General features: G+C 46.3%; 2 protein-coding genes across 3 annotated transcripts in view; one reads left to right on the forward strand and one right to left on the reverse strand.

The window, feature by feature from the left end:
* Positions 1–7,918, forward strand: part of PIGF (phosphatidylinositol glycan anchor biosynthesis class F) — a 25,336-nt gene extending 17,418 nt beyond the window's left edge. Inside the window, exon 7 of the mRNA XM_080615594.1 lies at positions 7,103–7,918. The gene's annotated coding sequence lies outside the window, so the exon portion shown is untranslated. The remainder of the gene's footprint in view (positions 1–7,102) is intronic.
* Positions 1–15,794, reverse strand: part of RHOQ (ras homolog family member Q) — a gene marked incomplete at both ends in the record, with an annotated part of 16,213 nt that extends 419 nt beyond the window's left edge. For both annotated transcript variants that reach the window (XM_080615596.1, XM_080615597.1), the window contains 4 exons: positions 449–544; positions 1,277–1,441; positions 15,447–15,505; positions 15,653–15,794. In XM_080615596.1, coding sequence (XP_080471722.1) covers positions 449–544; positions 1,277–1,441; positions 15,447–15,505; positions 15,653–15,794 — 462 coding nt within the window. The remainder of the gene's footprint in view (positions 1–448; positions 545–1,276; positions 1,442–15,446; positions 15,506–15,652) is intronic.
* Positions 15,795–19,158: the final 3,364 nt, after the last annotated feature.

Genomic DNA, 19,158 nt, shown 5'->3' on the forward strand with positions numbered 1-19,158 from the left:
TGATAACTAAACAGCAAAAAAGGATCACAGAATTATGACCAATTTATGTTTCAAAAATAAGACCGTAAGTAAGTGTCTTTATGTGCATTATCCACACAGTGTGTTAAAATGGTAGTACAGCACTCTCAAATAATTTCTTAAAGATTATTTCAACATTTTGCTAGAGGAAGAGAGATCCCTTCCAACCTCAACAACGCTGTGATTTTAATTCACTCTTGACTGATGGCTTGTGTAGCTTTTGCAAGTGTCTACAAAGAAACTTAGAACCACTACTACCAGGGAAGTGCTATTACACAGGTCTGCTTGTTAGCTGTGTTCAACAATGTAAATAAATATTGTTAACTGGTAACCTGTCAGAAGGTTTTCATACATTGAAGTAGTAAAGAAAAAGACCATTGGTAATAGGTTTTTTTGCTTCTTCGCTACTTGCTTTCAACTAGGAGTTTACCTCTTTAGCTAACTTCTGTCCTTGCTCCACAGATATGGGCTTCTCTTTCATGTCATTCAGTCTTGCCAGAGTTTTTGGGTCATCACGAAGATCAATCTAGCAAGGAAGATAGCAGTCATGTTGGAATACTTTTTCTAAATGAAAGTCAGCAGGCTATATAATACTCTCTTTAAGAAGCAGAAGCATTTATTTAATGGAGTATTATGTGTATATGTAATGGAGGCATGCATGATTCAGATCATGGACCCTTCCTGATATCCAAAAAGCCCTGGAAATTTAAGCTGTGAACTACCACCTTTAATCCAGAAGGAACAAATGTATATTCTGTAATTCAGCTCTTCGATTAGATGTGATCATCTTGGAATGCCAGAAGGTACATCCAGCAGTGGCAGAAGGCTTAACCCAAAGATAAGATAAACATGTGGATCACTTTGTAATTGAAGCCCAGTCCACTGGTCACAAGAAGCAGGAGGAAATTGTCTCACTTCTTCCTTTGCTCCTTTGTTTCAGCAAATATTGTATATGACCAACAACTGTAGACCCATGTACATGGGTATAAATAGACAATTTTATCCCTTAAGTCCCCTGACTTTCTAGAAAGTCCCAAGGAGAGAGGGAGCCAATTTTGCCACTCTATTTACAGTGACTATATTTTAACAAAATGCAGGTAGCCCATTAGAGAACACCACAAATCTAGGTTTTTCTGCCACTTGCTAGGGTTGTTCTTCCAAAGCCAGAAGCCTGTTGGGCTTGAATTTCCAGCCCAAAGAAAAGGCACCATACAGTGATCTGAATTGTTTAAATAAAGAATAACAGAACCAGATATACCTGTGTTCCTACTAGTAAAAAGGGAACATTAGGTGCATATTCCTTCAACTCCGGTACCCACTCTTCCTTCACATTTTGAAATGAAGCAGGGTTTACCACTGAGAAGCAGATAAGGAAGACATCGGTCATAGGATAAGATAAAGGTCTCAGACGATCATAGTCTTCCTAGGAAAGAAAAAGTCTGTTATCTGCAATATTAAATGGTATTTTGTTAATTGTAACAGTTAGGTATATAAACTCTATTCGTATTTCAGAAATGTTATTGCGGCAAACTTTCTGAATGCTTGCAACTCTTCCAGGTTAATCAGTGTGGCTGTTAGAGCAAAATGACATAACTATATTGAAAAGCAGGGTTAATAGAAACTTACTTCTGTACCAGAATATACAGAAGACTACCCCTTCAAAAGTTCTAAGTTAAAAAAAAAGGCTTATGGTTCAAACATATTCAAAGGTTAGCACTTCTTTGACCAAAGAATGACTGCTGTAGAGCCATGCAGATAATACAAAGCTAGACTAGATTAAGGCTATTTAATGCAGTTGAGTCTTCTCTTTTGTATCATACGTAGAGGTGGTATTTAAAGCCCTCTTAAGAACTTTCTGTCTCTTAGAAACTTTGCTGTCCTGTTGCTAGTGACTGGGCAAAGTAAGGATTGGAGGGACCTCTTTTATCCAGACTGCTTTCTGTAAGCAAGCCCAGCAAAAAGTGGGAAGAAACACTATTAGGGAACACTCAGGATCAAGAACACCATGAGGGGAATATTAATGCCCTTTGGGGGAGGGGAAGTTAGTGGAAAGGATTATTATTTGTGTCATTTAGAGCCATAACTTCTAAAGCCACCAGTCCTACTGCCAGGGCATACAGTACAATACCTAGGAGCATTGTCCCATTGTAAACCAGTTCTCTCTAGCAAGAAAGTGAATTGCCAGTGAACCAATGCTTTACCATTCCTACCTTTGGCTTTTTTGCTTGGTTGGTCTGGTTTTAACACAGATAAGTAAGACTGAGCTGGTTTTATGCCATCTCTTCCACCATAAACACCAATTTAGTACGGCTGCTGTAGCAGCCTCCCTCCTCCCCATGTAAGCTCCCCATCTTAATTAAGTCTCACAAATATTGGAACAATTTGTTCATTAAAGGTAGAGACAGAAACAGAATTCAGCTCCATGGTTGAATCAAGCCAGAAAATCAAATTTTCATTTCCTTGGCAACAGTCACATTACCAAGTTATTAACCTATAGCGGCACCCTCAAAACAGCCCTTCCTTGATTGATAGGTTTGTAAAGATGGTGTCACTAGAATTTCAGAACACACATGAAAACTTCCTCAGAACAGTTTCTGCTAGGCCCATCTTTTCATTTGAGAGTCAACACCTATGGGAAGAGGGCTGTTACCCTCATCATGAAACAGAGGAATGACAAGCACTGGAGGAGATTCTGCACTGGCAGGGGGGTGACCATTGGCCAGTACTCTTTTAGTGTCAATCTACACAATATTCGTATTTGGAATCAGTATTCTCATGTGCCATTTTGGTTATACGCTCTACTGCCAGTCTTGTATGCTTTACAGTTTTGTCAATAAGCTAACACATACGTGGCTGTCGGCATGGGCTCCCAATTTCACAACCACAGTAACTGACACTACTGGGAAACCACAGCATTTGACAGGCCTATCTGGAGATCAGTTGTTCCTGCTAGTTGTCAGCCTCCTATCCTGATGCAAAAGAAAAAACCCAGGAACCTTGTCTTTTCCGCATCTGTGGACATTCATCATAGAAGGCAGAAATAACTTTCAGAACATCACAACAGCAACTTGAAACTATTCAACATTCAGCTCTCTTTTTAGGCATATATTTTACGTTTCATTTCTACTCCTGAATATAGTTAGGCACTGATCAGGGTTGCCACTCTGTTTTCTGGGTGGAGATTGAAATCCTAAAAGAAGCTTCCCAACTGCAAATTACACTGGTCCCTGGAGTATAAAATCTGCATGCAAGAACACAGAGGCAGATCCGTCAGCTGCTCTTGAATTCAGCTCTGCTAAATCACACACGGGGTATTACTGAATAGGTTTTCTTTAAAGAAAAGATCTAGTTTAAAGTCATAATTCATTCCTGCTACTAAAGAGCTGCCTTCACGACATTCAACATTTTCTGAAGTCCTCACATCTGGGCTACAATAACAAGAATATTGCCTGCATTAAATGCTGGAACGGAGAAAACACTTCACTGTCACCAGAAATTACTCTTAGTCCATTGGCCTTAGAATACCTCTTTAGTTAATCCATTTGAAATTGCAGATGGACCTTTTATTCATGGCAAATACTAATCAGTTTCTGATCTCAAAGCTGAGTTACATTTGCATGGTTTACTTCAAAACTTTTTTATTTATCTTTTTAAATCCCATTGGTTATAAATCCTCGTCCATTTAGCCACATCTTGGTCCTGCTCCTTACTTCCCGTGTATTCCTCAGCAATCATCTGGGGGTGAGCAGTGGTACTGCTTTTTAAGGCGCGTGCATTGCTGAACTCCTTTCCTGCCCCTGCAGCTATATATATATCTGCCTTTTGATTTATACCCTGTCCCATCTGCACTGGGCAAGCTGTGGGTCTGTCCTCTGTAATTAAGAAGTTCAACTGCAGGCAAGTGCAGTGTGATTGGATACATCATGTGCCACGGCCAAAGAAGTACGTGGTATTCACTACGGTGACTTCACACTTACTTAAATTAACAGAGAATTTGGCTGTCCCCACCAATCCTGCTGCTCGAAACAAGCCAGTGCTGCCAGGCTCTCCTTTAAACCTTTGTCTGTGCTATGAAAATTAGGTGCATATTCATGCTAATAATGGCAGGTAATTCTAATAAAGCCTCCCACCACGTCATTAGACTGGTCTTGGGTCTTCTTAAGAAAGACCCTGGCTTAACTGTTACCAGGATCTAGCAGGCCATCTGTGCTTACAGACTCTTCCTGCTCCCCAGCAGCCCCTCAGAAGCAGCAATCAAACCTAAAACTTCCTGTGATGTACTGGGCCTAAATAACTGCTGCATGGGTAGAAGGCTCTGAAAAACCAAATGCATTTAGACTGAATATTAGAGAAGCCTGGAAAAATCAGATTCCTTCAGCTGTATTTGCTGACTCTAGCGTGAGGGAAATGAATATGGCTAATTTTCAAGCTAAATGCAGTGGCAAACCCTAATTATACTAGCCAGCAAACAGAAATCCCAGTTTGGGTGCCTGTAGACACCACCCTGTACAGCAATTAAGACTTCCAGTCTAATTGGGGAAGGCACCGCCTGTATATTTAGGCATTAAAAATATCTAAAGAATTTTACTGGACTGTTTTAAGAACGTGAACAAGATGGGCAAGAAGGCCACGAAGGATCGAAATATGCATTACAAGTGTCAAAACCTCCAGGCTGTAGTGGGGAAATGGCTCATTCTCCAATATACTGTGGACTTTAAAACAGAACTGTTCACCGTTTGCTGAACCGAACAAATACCGATAGAAAAACATGCTGAAAATACAAGAGCTGTAATAACTTTAAACCAACTGCATGCGAGTATGTTGGCTTAATTAATGCTATATAGAGTTGTCATTCCTCTAAAAGACACACCATTGCAGCAGCACCATCCATCATTCACCTAGTATCTCTCTGGTAACCCAGCGCAGCTGCCAATACAGAACAGACGTAGGCAAGGAGATGAGATGGAGGAACTACTGACTTGGCTTGGCTTCTCAACTACAAACTGGGAAGGACTCCTTGGGGTTATTTTTTGGTTTCATTTTGAAAAGAGCAGAACTGAAATTGATACTTTTACATTTTCCTTTTCTTGTAAATACGAGGGCTTGCATCTTTAAGCAAATAGGAGAAAACAAATGCTGGTGTGTCATTAACGCTGTGCAGGGGCCCTGAGCAAGATGTGTCATGCTCATCTATAGGTATTATATTTTTAATATATATTATTTATAACGTAACATAACATTATAACATAATGTTCCATTCTGATGGAACAAAGTAGTTAATGATTTTATGTGGTTTGCAGCTTAGGAACAGGATTTCAATGATAGTTCTCCAGTTACATCATACTGACATACTCTTATAAACAAAAAGAGAAGCCTATTTCTTTTCTGTTCTGATAAGATACAAAGTGGATGGCAGCGTACAAAGCTTGTCCCACTGGAAGAAAACTGGAGCTCAACAACTCCAGGTTTGTGATCTCTGTGTTAGCAACCATCTGTTGCTTTCACAGCTTACAACAGCAATCGTAAGAGGAGGTTCTCACTCCCAACCATCTGTTTTTAGAGGGGAAGCCAAAAATAGACATCAGGCAGAGTTGCTAGAGGAATCCAACCTTCACGCAGTGAAGGGTAATCCCTGCTGCTGCTCAGAGGGTCTCAGTGAGGCTCACATGTGCAACTAGCTGGTTTCTGCAGAGCAAAACCCCAGCTGTAAGTCCAAATTTTAACGCATTTCATAGGAGGGCATGGTAGCCACAGTCAAACGTCCTCTCAATATGAATTGTCATGCTTTCATTTTTGAAGTGCATTTCAAAGCTATCCTTCATGACTGCATTTTTCATAGTTATTCCTCCCTGAAAATGAATTTCCATTTCAGAAGGCTGCTGGAATATTCTGGACAATGTGAGAAGTGAACCATAATGACTGCTGTGTCTGACACCTGCCCCAGGGACTAACAGCTCCCAGTTACCCCAGTGGCCACATCCTCCCGCCTCCCCCAGATCAATTGGCATTAAAGGCTGATGTGCAGCTTTGCCGTAAGCACCAGGGAGAGCCTTTGAGCACAACAGCCCATTCCAGCAGCACACCATGAAGCAGCCTTCACCCTGCTGACTCACTCTGTGGTTTCTGATTCTACGAGATGCTTGGTGGGGGAGCAGAGAGAGGGAAGTGGTCTGTCCTGCCCCATGCCAAGTGCAAATTGCTTCCCTGGCTAAAAACCTCTCCAAATTGTTTCAGTCTGGTCTGTGTAACACTGCAACCCTTTGCAAGGATGGAGGTTGGAGCATCCCAAGGCTGCTGGCTTCCTGGCGCTGCTTCTCACACGGCACCACTAATGCCAGGACCATTTGGCAAGCTGCAATTCGGACTGACACAGCATCGCCATAAAACGTCTGCTTGTCCAGTTCTGCAGGCCAAGCCCTATTTGTTACTGTTTGTAGCTTCTGAACACACAAACCAAGATGTGCTGATTATTCCCAGGGGTAAAGTGCACTACAGACCCTCCATCTCTTCACAGGCTTCTGGGGACGCAGCTTGCATTGTTGAAGGCAGCAGCACTACCCTGTTGTGGCTCAATCGCACAGGTTTCCCAGGGAGCACAGAAAGCTGCTGATTTGAGCCCAGCATCTATTTTTAATTTATAGAAAAGGCTGCAAGAATGCAGGGTGAGTGCTCGTCCATTGTATTCTAAAAATGCAGTAAGCTGTTCTAAATCCATCTCTAAATCCCTGCGAGGAGCGCTGTTCAGAGGAGGTATGAATTATACATTGGAGAAGCCCAGGGTTTATGAATTACCTTTTCTTTTGACAAAACTTTCCTTCTGGGATATTTGAGGACTGCAGCTGCTGACACTCCTGAAAAGCTTTTCTGTATGGAGAGAAATAGCTAGCTGGAAGATGGAGCCTGGTAAGATGGATTTTAGAGATTAGAGACGAGAAGGACAGAATATCTCTTCAATTATACACAAAATTGCCTTTAAGTGATCAGAACTGATCCCTGCCTTAATGTGGGATTAAATACTTTCCAAATCCTACATGGTGCCATGCGGTGATGCTAAACAGAACACTCCCTCTCTCCCTCACCACAGGAACTTCAACTTGCTGGCTTCTTCATGCTTTCCTGAAAGTCGAAGTCCTTGACTTTTCTCTGTAAGGCTTTTTAGCATCTGCAACAACAGAACATGGATTCAACCGGCTGCAAGGAGTATCGGCAAGCACAGCTGCACATAAACACTTTATACCAGTTGTTCATCCACTATGGAGCCCTTAGAGTAATAGCTGTGGACAAGCCCTTTCACTCCTTACCTATGACACCCCTCCGTAGCCTTGAGATACCTATGAGGAATCACAAGGCTACGCAGCGTCCCTGCGCTGGTTCCTTTCTTACAAGTGGCCTTACAAACAGCACTGTTCCCACACAGAATTCCCACTTTCTCGAGGAAATGGATTCACCCTGGTTTGGGTGACTGCAGCCATGAACAATCAGGATTTTTCATTCTTTCTGATATGGGCAATGAAAGGAAAAACATCAAACTTACCCTGGCACAGGGGTCTGGAGAGCCTGCTCTTTGGAAAGATGAGCTCTTTCACTTTATTTTTACAGAAGAATATGACCATCGATAAATCTGTTCTCACAGGGAAAACAGACTATGGAACAGAGATGATTGAATATAGTTATCCATAGATCATACACGACTTTTCATTTACTAGCTATATAAATCCTGCCCAGACAAGAAGACTGATCAGTTAGGTGATCCATTCCCTTTCACTTTTTACAAGTAAGCCCCAAAAGCACATTCTTCAGTGCAGTGCTGAGCAGCAGCTTTGTAAGACAGAAGACTAAGCCTTCACCCTGACTCCTCAGGATTAATTCCCATCACGCAGCTTCTCAGGAGACGAAGTGCCAGAGCACCAGTGCCATCGTGTGCGCGCTGAATAAACACATCACAGTGAAAGAGTTTCTGGAATTAAAGGAGATCCTAAGAGTCTTCTGCACCTCATTTTATGTCAAGTCCTGATTTGTTGGGGATTAACAGTTTCCATTCAAGAACATGGTAAAACACTCCGTGACTTCACTGCAGCAGATGTTAAGGCAGTTGAAAAACTGCCTGTGTTTTTAGTTCCTCAAGTGAGGAATATGTAATCCAGCTCACTTCCCCTGGCTGGGCTATCTCTTGGTCATAACTACAGATGCATCCCAGATCACACCTGGCATCCATCCCTTATTGACTCCACCACTGCATCCCAACCGGATATCAGACCAAGAAGGAACTAGCATTAATCCCTATAGATGATCTTTAAGCATTCATGGCTATACCTAATTTAGAGCATGAGCTGCCTGAGGCACTTTCAGCCTGTGTTTTATTCACCCAAAGCAATGCGCTCATTTGGGATGCTGACAGATGTTCCTTTGCTCTGGAGAATAACGGAGCCACCTGCATTTTCATACGCGCATCAGGAGTGCCAGCCATCACAAAGGGTTGCTGCATGTGCCACAACATGGATGCAGCACAGAGCAGGATAAAACCAGGCTGAGGACAGTGGCCACTAACGTGTCAAATGACACAACCCCTTCAGAACGGCTGGAAGTGTCATGTGGCCTTCAGACACATTTGTCTTAACACAAATCATCCAGTCACCAGTCCAAACCAAAGGGCTGCTTATAAAAGCACAGACCAGAGCAGTAGGAAGATACCGTTCCCCTCCTCTCTGCTCTCATTTTGCATTGTTTCTAATGAGAGGAGGGGCAGTTTTGTTAGAAATGTAACTGCTAATTTGGAAGTCATGAAGCTGTGTCCTAGAGCATCCATTTTAGTAATGTTGGAGTTTACAGTTCACAGTAAAACTGCAGTATTTGGAATCAGTGTGCTTTATATTGCTTCCTAAAGCCCAGGTTCCTGGAGAAAAAATCACATCCTTTTTAACTAAATGAAAGAGAAATTTCTGGTACCCCACAGATACAGACAAAACTTGAACACATGAAGCACAAAGGCTTAAAGAAAACCCACATCCAGAAACAGGCTCAAACCATTTAGGTTCTTAGGTGGTGGTGTCTGCAGATAGGAAAAGCTGACTCATCACTTTGAAAGCCAGGGACTGGCAAAACCTCGGTACTGCTCAAGTTTTATGTCTACTTTGTCCATGTGTTCTCAATAAAGGAACTGGAATAAAGCTTGCTGAAATCAGCCATAGGGTGCCTGCTAACACACAGCTTTGGATCAGACCCTAAAGCACATTGTAAGCCCTCTGGATCGCAGGTCTGCGCTGTGGAGGCAGTACTCTAAATGTGGTTTAGTTTGCTGTAAGAGGTAGTTTGGAGGCTGAATCAAGAGTTAGGCTATCCATGAAAAGATCACCTTTTTTATACTTTTCTTATTTACCAACATATAAAGAGCTTTTTGCAAAGGGAAAGGATTTCAGTCAAGAAGCCTGACTGTGGACCTGCCAAGATCTCCCAGGGTTTCACACGTTCTCTGTCAGAAGCTAACCGTACAGCTCATGCCACCTTACCCGGCTGTCCCATTCTATCACTCCTGCCTCCAGCAGGACAGCTGTGGGTTGTATGATACTCGAATGAGTGCAGGTGCACACGCCACCTTAAAATGAAGTCAGAACGTAAGAGGATATGCAGTAACATTGTGCTAATTGCTTTTATTGAGTATTGCCTTTTTAGCTGCTGCTGTTCGGATAGCATTGAAAGATGTCGCTGTACCTCAAATAAATGATACTAAAATACAGAGAGAACTCTGTCACAAACTAAAAGGTATCTGCTGACTCTTAACCCAGGAAAAGGGATTTTCATTGGACCATATAATACCAATGTTTAGCATAACCAATGCATAACCGATGCTTAGCAAGAGTCTGTGTCAGTAGTCTTCATGGAAATGTGCTTTTAACGTATCAAAACTTGAAGTTTCAGAGAACCTCTCAAGCTTTGGGTTCTTGACTTTGGCCTGCCATTGACTTACTGATAATTCCGTAAAGACACATTGGATCTACAGTTTGAAACACATTTCTTGCATTTGATTTTACCGTAACACAGTGATGCTATTCAGAAGTGCTATGGGGCTTTCGACACTGAAAATGAAACACAACTGTCCTGAGTTCCCAACATACATTTCGTGGATGCAGCACCTGCCATCTCGAGGCTCCCTACCTGGTGACAGCAATGCTTACCTGCCTTTCTAGGAAAGCAGTGATGCTTTCAGAGTGTGAGTCACAGCTCACAGCAAGGGAGGTGTGTGAATGGGAGCTCTGCACTGGGGTTAGTGTTGCTGGAAGGCCATTTTTAAAAGCAAACCTGAAGGTGCGAGTCCCCTTCCGTTTAAAGGGAAAGCCCATCTTTGCTTCAACACTTGTCTAGAGCAAGCGGTGCCAAATGGAAGCCTGTCCAAGACCACACTTGTCTCAGCATAAGAGACTGCAATCTCAGGGGCTTCACCTCTGTCTTTTGCACTGAAGAACTTAAATTTCAGAGGGAGAAAACAGGCACGGCTTTGGTTTATCTGCTCATATCCACTTGTGGCTGAGGAGCGCTAAATCTACGTGGCTGGCACCATCCTGAAGCAGAGAGAGGCTGAGCTATTCATAGGCCAGCACGGCGGCTGGAGCTGGACTGGAGCAGACTCATGAGCTCACAGCTCCCCAGTGCCAGCTTGGCTGGGACAGTATGAAGGGAGTGATGGAAAATGTATGTGGGAGAAGGGACACACGGCAGGGGCAGAAAGGGGATGGGACGTCCATTGCTAACGTTTCATTTTCAGATGTGCCAAGATCACGTTACAGGTTTTGCTGTAGGAGAAGGAAGTGGTACCTGTTAGTTCAGGGCTACCAACCAAAGCAGAGACAAACAGCCAGCAAGGAGCACAAATATTACCTCTATTCTTTATTTATAGCAACCACAGCAAGCCTGGTGACCATCCGTTCTAATAACCACACCTCCACCACCTCTTTCCTGTTGGCACATTCAGTTACAACCATTTGTTCTGACACCTTGCCTTAACACAGGCACTGATCTTGCTAATGCTGGAGTCAGCTTCACACACTTCAGCAGCCTGACCAACTTGAATACAAAACTGCTTGCAACACCAGGGCCTCCACTGCAACCAAAACATCAGTGTATCTAAAATGGCTGCTGCTGCAACCACAGTAGCCATTGGTATTTGAGCTGAGAGAAGCCAAGAAGCGGCTTGTTCTGCTCTTGTGCTTAGCGTGTTCTGTGGCTACTGTTTTGGTGATGGCTAAGAAGGCACTGCAAGATTTACTGTACCAGACCTACAGCTTGTCCTGCTCATATTAGGATGTTTAAGGCAGAGAAATAGAAGTGGAAAGCCAAGGAACACAGTTTATCTCAGCGTTGTCCAACCAGGCCAGGCCAGTATCACAACACTGAGTGATGCTGAGGGATCCCAATGTTATTATGAGGCACTGCACCATAGCAAGATTCACTCTGCTCCTTCTGTACCCTGCTCTGCACTACTCAGACAGTGGCTTGGTGCCAAACTGCACCGAACAGCCATGCTATGCCTCAGCATCTCTCTTCCCGGGGCAGCTGGCGCAGCACAGGCTCTGCTCCTGCATCCCCTGCATCCTGACAGTTCTTCACAGCAAAGGCACGGGGCAGAGCAAGGCTTCCACCTGCATGTGGTCAGCACATATGGAAGGAAAGGGACACCATCAATGAAACCCCCCAGAGTGAGAGGAGGATGGACTCTAACTGCCATTTTAAGCAGCAGCTTTCAATACGGAGTGAAATCCCCAAGAGGTAACTCCTGTGGGCCCTCCCACTTATCCCGATCATTTAGGATGCGGCAAGGGGACATGCAGCACACCTCTTCGTTAGTGCTTACAGGCATTGCTCCATTGGGAGAGCTGGCAGCATTACTTTGCGTATTATAGAAGATCAAAATGATCATCACTTGTCACCAAATCAAAAGCCCTCTAACACTGTGCAGTTAACAGACCCTGATGAAGGCACCCTTCTCTTCTAAGGCTGATTTTGCCCCATACCCCTGCTCAATGAAGAGCAGCACTGACACGCAGTTAAGCCTCCCAGAGCAAGAGAGGCTACTGCAAAGCCAAAGGCATCCAAGCACCAAGATCACAACCACCTCGCATTCAAACTTCAGCGCATTGATGCTCCCAGCTCCAGGTGATGTAGACAGATTCCAGTTCTTCCTGGGGAAACCAGGGCGCACTCCAAGCCCAGCCAGTCTCAGCACAAGGCTCTGTGCAGCAGCAAGGCTAAAAGGAGCTGCCAGCTCCACCTCTGGAAGGAATTGCTGGAGGAATGTCCTCTTGGACACCACCGGATTCCCACCCGTCTCCCTGGCGCAGGAGCTGCCTCCACAGCTGCACATCCAAATGGGCTCTGGCTGCCTCCCCTGCCCAGCAGCTGTACTGGCTATTTGAACCGGGGCCTCAGTACTTTCAGCCAGAGAGAAGCCTGCCTGAACTCACACACACACCCCCCCCAAAGGGGAAGGTCTGTCTGCATAGAAACTCAAGTTTGTGGCCTGCTAGTGGCATTTCTCCTGCTATATATAACCTGCGGGGAAAATGGGACTTTATAGATTTATTCTCAACCTACTTTAAACTCACAAGGATATGATGCATTATGTCATCAGTTGCTACATGTGATGCTGTGTGTGTTGTGAAGAAGCGAGCTAGAAATGAGTACTGGATGCTATGAACCCAAAAGCTTGCAACTCCTCTGCCAAACAGAAGTCTGTCACAAGTTGCTAAACACATAACCACGCAAGTTAAAGAGACCCACAGGCTGATTAAGTCAGTGTTTCAGGGCAATGAGCCTGCTGCACACCAGCTATGAATCAATAGGTCTTTAATCCTTGCTCTGCTATGGGCTTCCTGCGTGGATTTGAAGTAGGTCACTGCTTACCCTCCATTTACCCTCTAACTCCTCTCCCCCCGAAATGAGATCTGTGGATTGTACCCATGCTCTGGGAGTATAAACACGCTGAAGACTGTGAACTGCTTAGATACCACAGTGCTCACACGCTGCCAAGTTGTGATAAAATGATACTATCAGGCCAGTATTTTACAGTACAACTATTTGGGGGGGACAGAATTAGAGATGAAAGCACTGATGTGTGCTGGCACAGAAATCCTGACTCTGAGCAGCAAAGGATCCAAGCTGTACAGAAGTCTGTGCAAGCAGCAGGCATGCACCAAATGCAGCACAGTTTCCTCAACACAGAGAAGGCACCATCCACTCACGTCTCTTCTGCTCTTTACTACACGTATTGAAGCTTTAAAGAGAGCTTTCTGTTATCACACAGCTCCGGGAAGTCTGGCTTGTCAGCACGCTCCCTGACAAAGCAGCTTTTAGCTGAATGGAATTGCTGGACTGGCATCTTCACAGACTCCCACCTTGGTTGTGCTGGATGTTGGGATGGGGCTCCCGTGGGCAGATGTCCACCAGTGCCCCAAACACACTGGAGTGGGATGGGGATAATGGTAGAGATTTTATCAGTACCATGGGTCTGACTAAAACAGGAGCTTTGCCAAGGCCAGGTATATTTGTAAAGGTAGCCTCATTAAAACACCCGACATCAGCTAAGGCTCCTCGGAATTAGGCCAGCAGAATCTGATCCTGGGCACATCAGAAACTGCTCCGTGATTCAAACTTTAACATTCCAGCATCTCGGAATTTGGGGAAAGAAATTAAAAAGAAAACAGAAAGAAAAAGCTTAGTCCAATTTTTTACACGGCTGGACATACAATTTCACACTGAAAAGACTTTCTTAGCATAACAAGCAGGAATACCTTCACTTGCTGTTTGTTGTAAACGGGCCTGTTCAACCTGCTGGCTTTTGAGGAGGCCAAAAGCCACTCGGTTTTGTACTCAGCACATTCAGGAAGAGGGGGGATACCACAAAACCACCTTAGTTACGGTCACACAGCACTAACAACACACGCTCCCATTAACAGCAACAAGCCAGCACAAGCAGTTTGAGACGGCACCCACCACCGAGCCATGCACGCGTGCAGTAATGCTGGGGTCACTTTCACATGTTCCAATGCTCTTTATGATAAAAGAAATTGAAGGAGTCGCATATTAACCAAATGCCTTCTATGTCTGGGCACTCGGTCCTCATTCTGTAGCCTACTTAAGCAGTGTTTTACAGGCTGTGTTTTGAAGCAGTTACTGATAAACAGGGCTATGACAACAGTAAGAAATGCACTTGGCATAACTTTGACCAGTTTGTTTTTCCGTCAGGGAGATGATAACCATGAAGCCAGACTTTTTGGGAAGTGTCAGCCTGGAAATAGGGCTGTTTGCTGTAATTCTCATGGAATTGATTTTATTGCTGATTTCAGGCCTAACCAAGATATCAAGGACTGGTAAAATGCTTCTTCCCTTACTCCAGGCTGTTTGCAGATCTAAAAAGCCTCACTCACTTCGGCAGCAGCTGTTTAATTAAGCATAGGAGTAACATGGTTTAAAGAAATGGCTCCAGCCCACGCGAGTCCAGTGCCATCATGATACCAGTGGCTCTATACAAGAAGGAAGCGTGTCTGAGGTCATGTGAGAGCAGAACACATGCTCATGCTGCAAGGAGAAGTTTAAACACAAGGGATACACAACTTTACCCAAACCCATGCAGTGTTTCTGCCTGAGCCCTGCACCTCCTGGGCACAAACTATTTTGTTTCCAACGAGGCATCTCTAGGCTCTCATTCTTGAACCCAGGGGACCCGTGTCGTGCAAGTTAAGCTGACTGAGAGGTGATTTGAGTAACGGAGCCCTTAGAAACCCCCCCGAACACCAAGCAGCTTATCAATCACTGAAGTTACTTAATACATGCAGACACAGCATCTTTCAAAACATGCTGTAATAATCTCAACCTGAATCACTCCCACTGTCTGGCACAGCAACAGAAACCCCGGTTATCTCAACGGCAGTGGCTGACAATTACATGTTACGGTTTTCCACCTCTAAGCTGAACAACTCTCTTCAGCTATTCAAGAGCTGCGAAGTGCCAGCAAGGCGAGCAGCACTCTGGGGCTGTACCCGGCCTGACGCGTTGGAGCAGCAAGTTCCCTCCGTGCTAAGGGAAGCTCATTTCCCTCTTCCGAACGCCGGCGGGAGGGTCGGCACCGAGGCCGGGGGGTGATGCCGCTCCCGGGCCGGTCGCGTTGCCTCCTCTAGCGCCGGGCGCTGCCCCGGCCGCAGCCCCCCCGGAGCCGGGCACCCATGGCTAAAACCAACGCGGGTGCCCGCCCTCGGAACACGGGCTGGATCGATGGGTTTGCTCTAAACCCGCTTTGTATCAATCGCCAAACCCACTCCCCACCCCCCCCCCCCCGCACCTCCGCCTCTGAATCACCCAGCCCGGACCGCAGCCCTGCCAGTAACTTCAGCAGGGGATCGCGGCGGGGCCGGGGGTCCGCGGCAGCGCTCGGCACTCACCTGGCCGGCGGTGTCGTACAGCCCCAGCAGGTACTGCTTGCCCCCGACGGTAACGCTGACTGCGAGGGGGGAGAAACACAGCGGGTGAGGGGGGCAAACCCCGGCCGAGTTCCCTCCCCCCCGCCCTATCGCCTCCCGGCAGGGTAAGGCCGGAGACGGAGGAAGGGACAGAGGGCGGCAGAGCCGCCGGGCCCCCCGCCGCTCACCTGCGTAGTGGTCGAAGACGGTGGGCACGTACTCCTCGGGGAAGGCGTCGTTGGCGTAGCTCATCAGCAGGCACGTCTTGCCCACGGCGCCGTCCCCCACCACCACGCACTTGAGCATGACCGCCGCGCTGCCATGGGCCATGGCCGGACACCGCCCTCATGGCCCCGCGGGCGCGCCCCGCCGCGCCGGGCCCCCCGGCATCGGCACCGCCGCCGCCGCTCAGCGGGCGCCCCCGCCGGCCCCCGCCGGGCGCGGCCCCCCCGCCATCCGCCGCCGCGCTGGGCCCGGCGGGAGCCGCCTTCCCCCAGCCGCGGCCGCGCCGCGCAGGGAGAGCGGGGCCGGCCGGAGGCGGGGAGCGGCCCCGCGCTCTGTGTGCGCTGGCGGCGGGGCCGCGCTGCGGGGCCGGGCTGCGCGCTGGCTCCGCTGCTCGCAGACGCACGGAGCAGGAGCGCTCCGCGGATGCGCTGCGCGCAGCTCCTGCCCCGCCGAGGCAGCGGGAGGAAGGTTAATTCCGGGCTCGTTACCCTCTCGTCCCGTCCTGTCCGCCCACCGTCGCACTGTACGTACAAAGGAAACTTCGGTCGCATCCTCCGGCGGTACCCCCGCGGTGAGTCCGTGAGTATGGAAATAACCAGCGCGGAGAGGAATGATATTTCATTTTCTGAGCTCAGTTTATCGTATTTGGGTCTGAAATTCAGGAGGGGGCGTATACTTAAGTGGTTTAAAGAGTCTTCAGCACTCATCTGAAAGGCAAAAGGACCAGAGGAAGATCTAAAGAGTAAGTACTGCCTGAAAACCGGGTGACATCGTGCTCCCACTAATGTCAGTGGCAAACCCCCCCACCATTCCGTGGCAGGGGTTGCCCACTTCACATTGTCAGATGGTGTGGAGCCTGTCAGACAGAAAACAATTGCCTTTCCTAGCCTGTATTTTTTGTAGGTTTATGCTACAAATCACGACAAAAGGCAGCACGCAGCAGCGTGAACCACGAGGAGACCTCTTTGTTGTATGGTTTGTGTTTCTGTTCAACCTGACATGATTGAGGGAGAAAATAAATGCGAATCCCATATTGCACAAAGCTTACCCAAATATCCCATCAAACAAGTTTTCAAATCAGAACAAAATAGAAAAGTTACTACTTTGCAAGTTTTTCAGGTTTAGTCAACCAAACTTTCATGCCTTCAGACCGTGGAGGGGGAAGGTGGGACATCCAAGACTGTTCTGCTGTGATTTCCTACTGATTCATCCCGAGAGCATCAACCTGTGAGCAGACAGAGGCTGCCCCAGGAGGTATTTCCTCAGCCCTTTGGAATACACCAGCTCTAGAAGAAAGCTGATTTACCAAGAAATCATCTGGCAGCCAGCACAGGGCTTGGTGCACAGGTCTCCCAGAGAGCAGCTTCTCCTCACGAGCAGGTCTGTGCTGGATGAGCAGCTATTTCAGGGAGGGAGGTTTGCGACTAGATAAGAGAGAACTGCTTTACAGCAGCCTTACTGATGCTACCTGAGGTTAGAAGTTCCCAGGTACCCTGTGGGAGTTGAAAGCATGCAAATGTTCACTGACCCAGGTTGTCCACTCACCTTTCATAGAATCTCAGACTGGTTTGGTTTGAAAGGACCTTAAAGCTGATCCAGTTCCAACCGCCTGCCACAGGCAGGGGCAGCTTCCACTAGACCAGGTTGCTCCAAGCCCTGTCCAACCTGGCTTTGAACACTGCCAGGGATGGGGCAGCCACGGATTTTTTTGGCAACTCATCAATTACACATTGAGGAGCACCCAACACCTGCATCCCTGGACAACAGCATCCCAGGCCAACACCCAAGCAGTTGATGGGAAGTACTTCCTTCAGGCTGCTGCTTGCTTAATTGCTAGTGTTGCTTCTCCAGTCCTGTAATCATCATTTTGAACTTGCACAATCTCAGCCAAATGCTTCTCATCCAGTCTCTCTCAGACAATAGATGGCCAATTAGTCTGCAGTAACTATTTAGACTGAATGAAGATAGGGAACTGGTAAACTGAAACAGTCGCCTGGCTGATTGCACAGCCACAGGGAATCACGTAGCTGCGGGACCTTATAGAGCCTCACAAAAGCCCCACAGCTCCATGGAATCACCCACAGGGGCTCAGCACTCTTAAGCCACAGTGTGTTTCTTACTGCCTGTTTTCACCCTTTGCAGATGTCGTTTTCCAGCAGGCACCGCCAGCAGTGTGTTAAGGAGTGAGGTAAGGAGTGATACAGCCACCAGGTGTTCCTGGAAATTGATTTCTTCTCTTGAACTCTTCCGCATTTCAGCAGCTCCCTACGAATGTGTTAGAGCCTCTGCTGGTGTCAACTGACGTGGCTCAGTGAAGGAAATCAACTCAGCTGTATCTTGGCACAACGAATACCTTACCAGGAGTCACATCTATCTTTCAGGTAGATTAACAATGTGTTTTGTGTAATACACTTCCATTTGTCGGCAGTGCAAGCGTAAAAAGCGTTAAAATAATTACCTACCTATGACAAATATAATTGTGAATATCTTTATTGAAGGCACCAAATCGAACCATTTTGCTCTAACTTCTTTCATAAGGTAATAAAATAAACCAGTATGAAATGTTAAAAGGAAACTTTTCAGCTTAGTGATGTTTAAAATGTATTTTTAGTTCCCATTGCTTACTATAAAGTTGTTACAAAATGAAAAACAGCTTAATCTAATTTACACACAAAACTAATTCCTAAGAGCAGTTTGAGACTGGTTCTAGCTTAGACACTGAACAGTGACTTTAGTATCACATATGAGTGCTAAACAGTCCTTTTTTCTTAGGAAGTTCTTCCCTGTGAGGGTGGTGAGACACTGGAACAGGTTGTGGACCAGGCTTGGAGCAACCTGCTCTAGTGGAAGGTGTCCCTGCCCATGGCAGGGTGTTGGAACCGGATAATCTTTAAGGTCCCTTCCAACCCAAGCCGTTCTATGGCTCTCTGATAGGAGGCTGAGCACTCACAGTAATGCAGCTGGATTGCCCTTAGAAATAAGGCCTGTTCCAAATAATTGAGGTCAGTAATGGAGCAAAATGTGTCTAATAAACGATGGGCACAAGGAGGACACAAATGTAGTGAAACCCCACAGATGACCATGCAGCTAGACAGCAGAAGGTAAACATTTCTGAGAAGCAGTTTCTGGGGTATTCAGGCTTCTGAAAGTGAGAGCATGGAGTGGGACCATGAAGTAGAATCCCAAAGTCTTTTATCCAAGTTACCAGCCATGGGAAAATGGAAGAGAAAGTGATGGAGCCAGGTCTCAGTAAGCACCAAAAGACCTGTTTGGTCTATGGAACCAGGGAATAAGTGTTGTTAATCATCTAAATTCAACACATTTTGAGAAGATTAATCTGTCCATGTCAGTTACTAGCATGTCTCTATCTTTGAGGTTAAGTTTACACAATATGGTTATTTTCATCAGGTGTGCTGCTGTGTGTTGTGACTACACTCCAATGTTTCATTCTCCAAATCCTCTTGATCGC

This window comes from Psittacula echo, assembly GCF_963264785.1.
Source record: "Psittacula echo genome assembly, chromosome: 4".
NCBI classification, from domain to species: Eukaryota; Metazoa; Chordata; class Aves; order Psittaciformes; family Psittacidae; genus Psittacula; species Psittacula echo.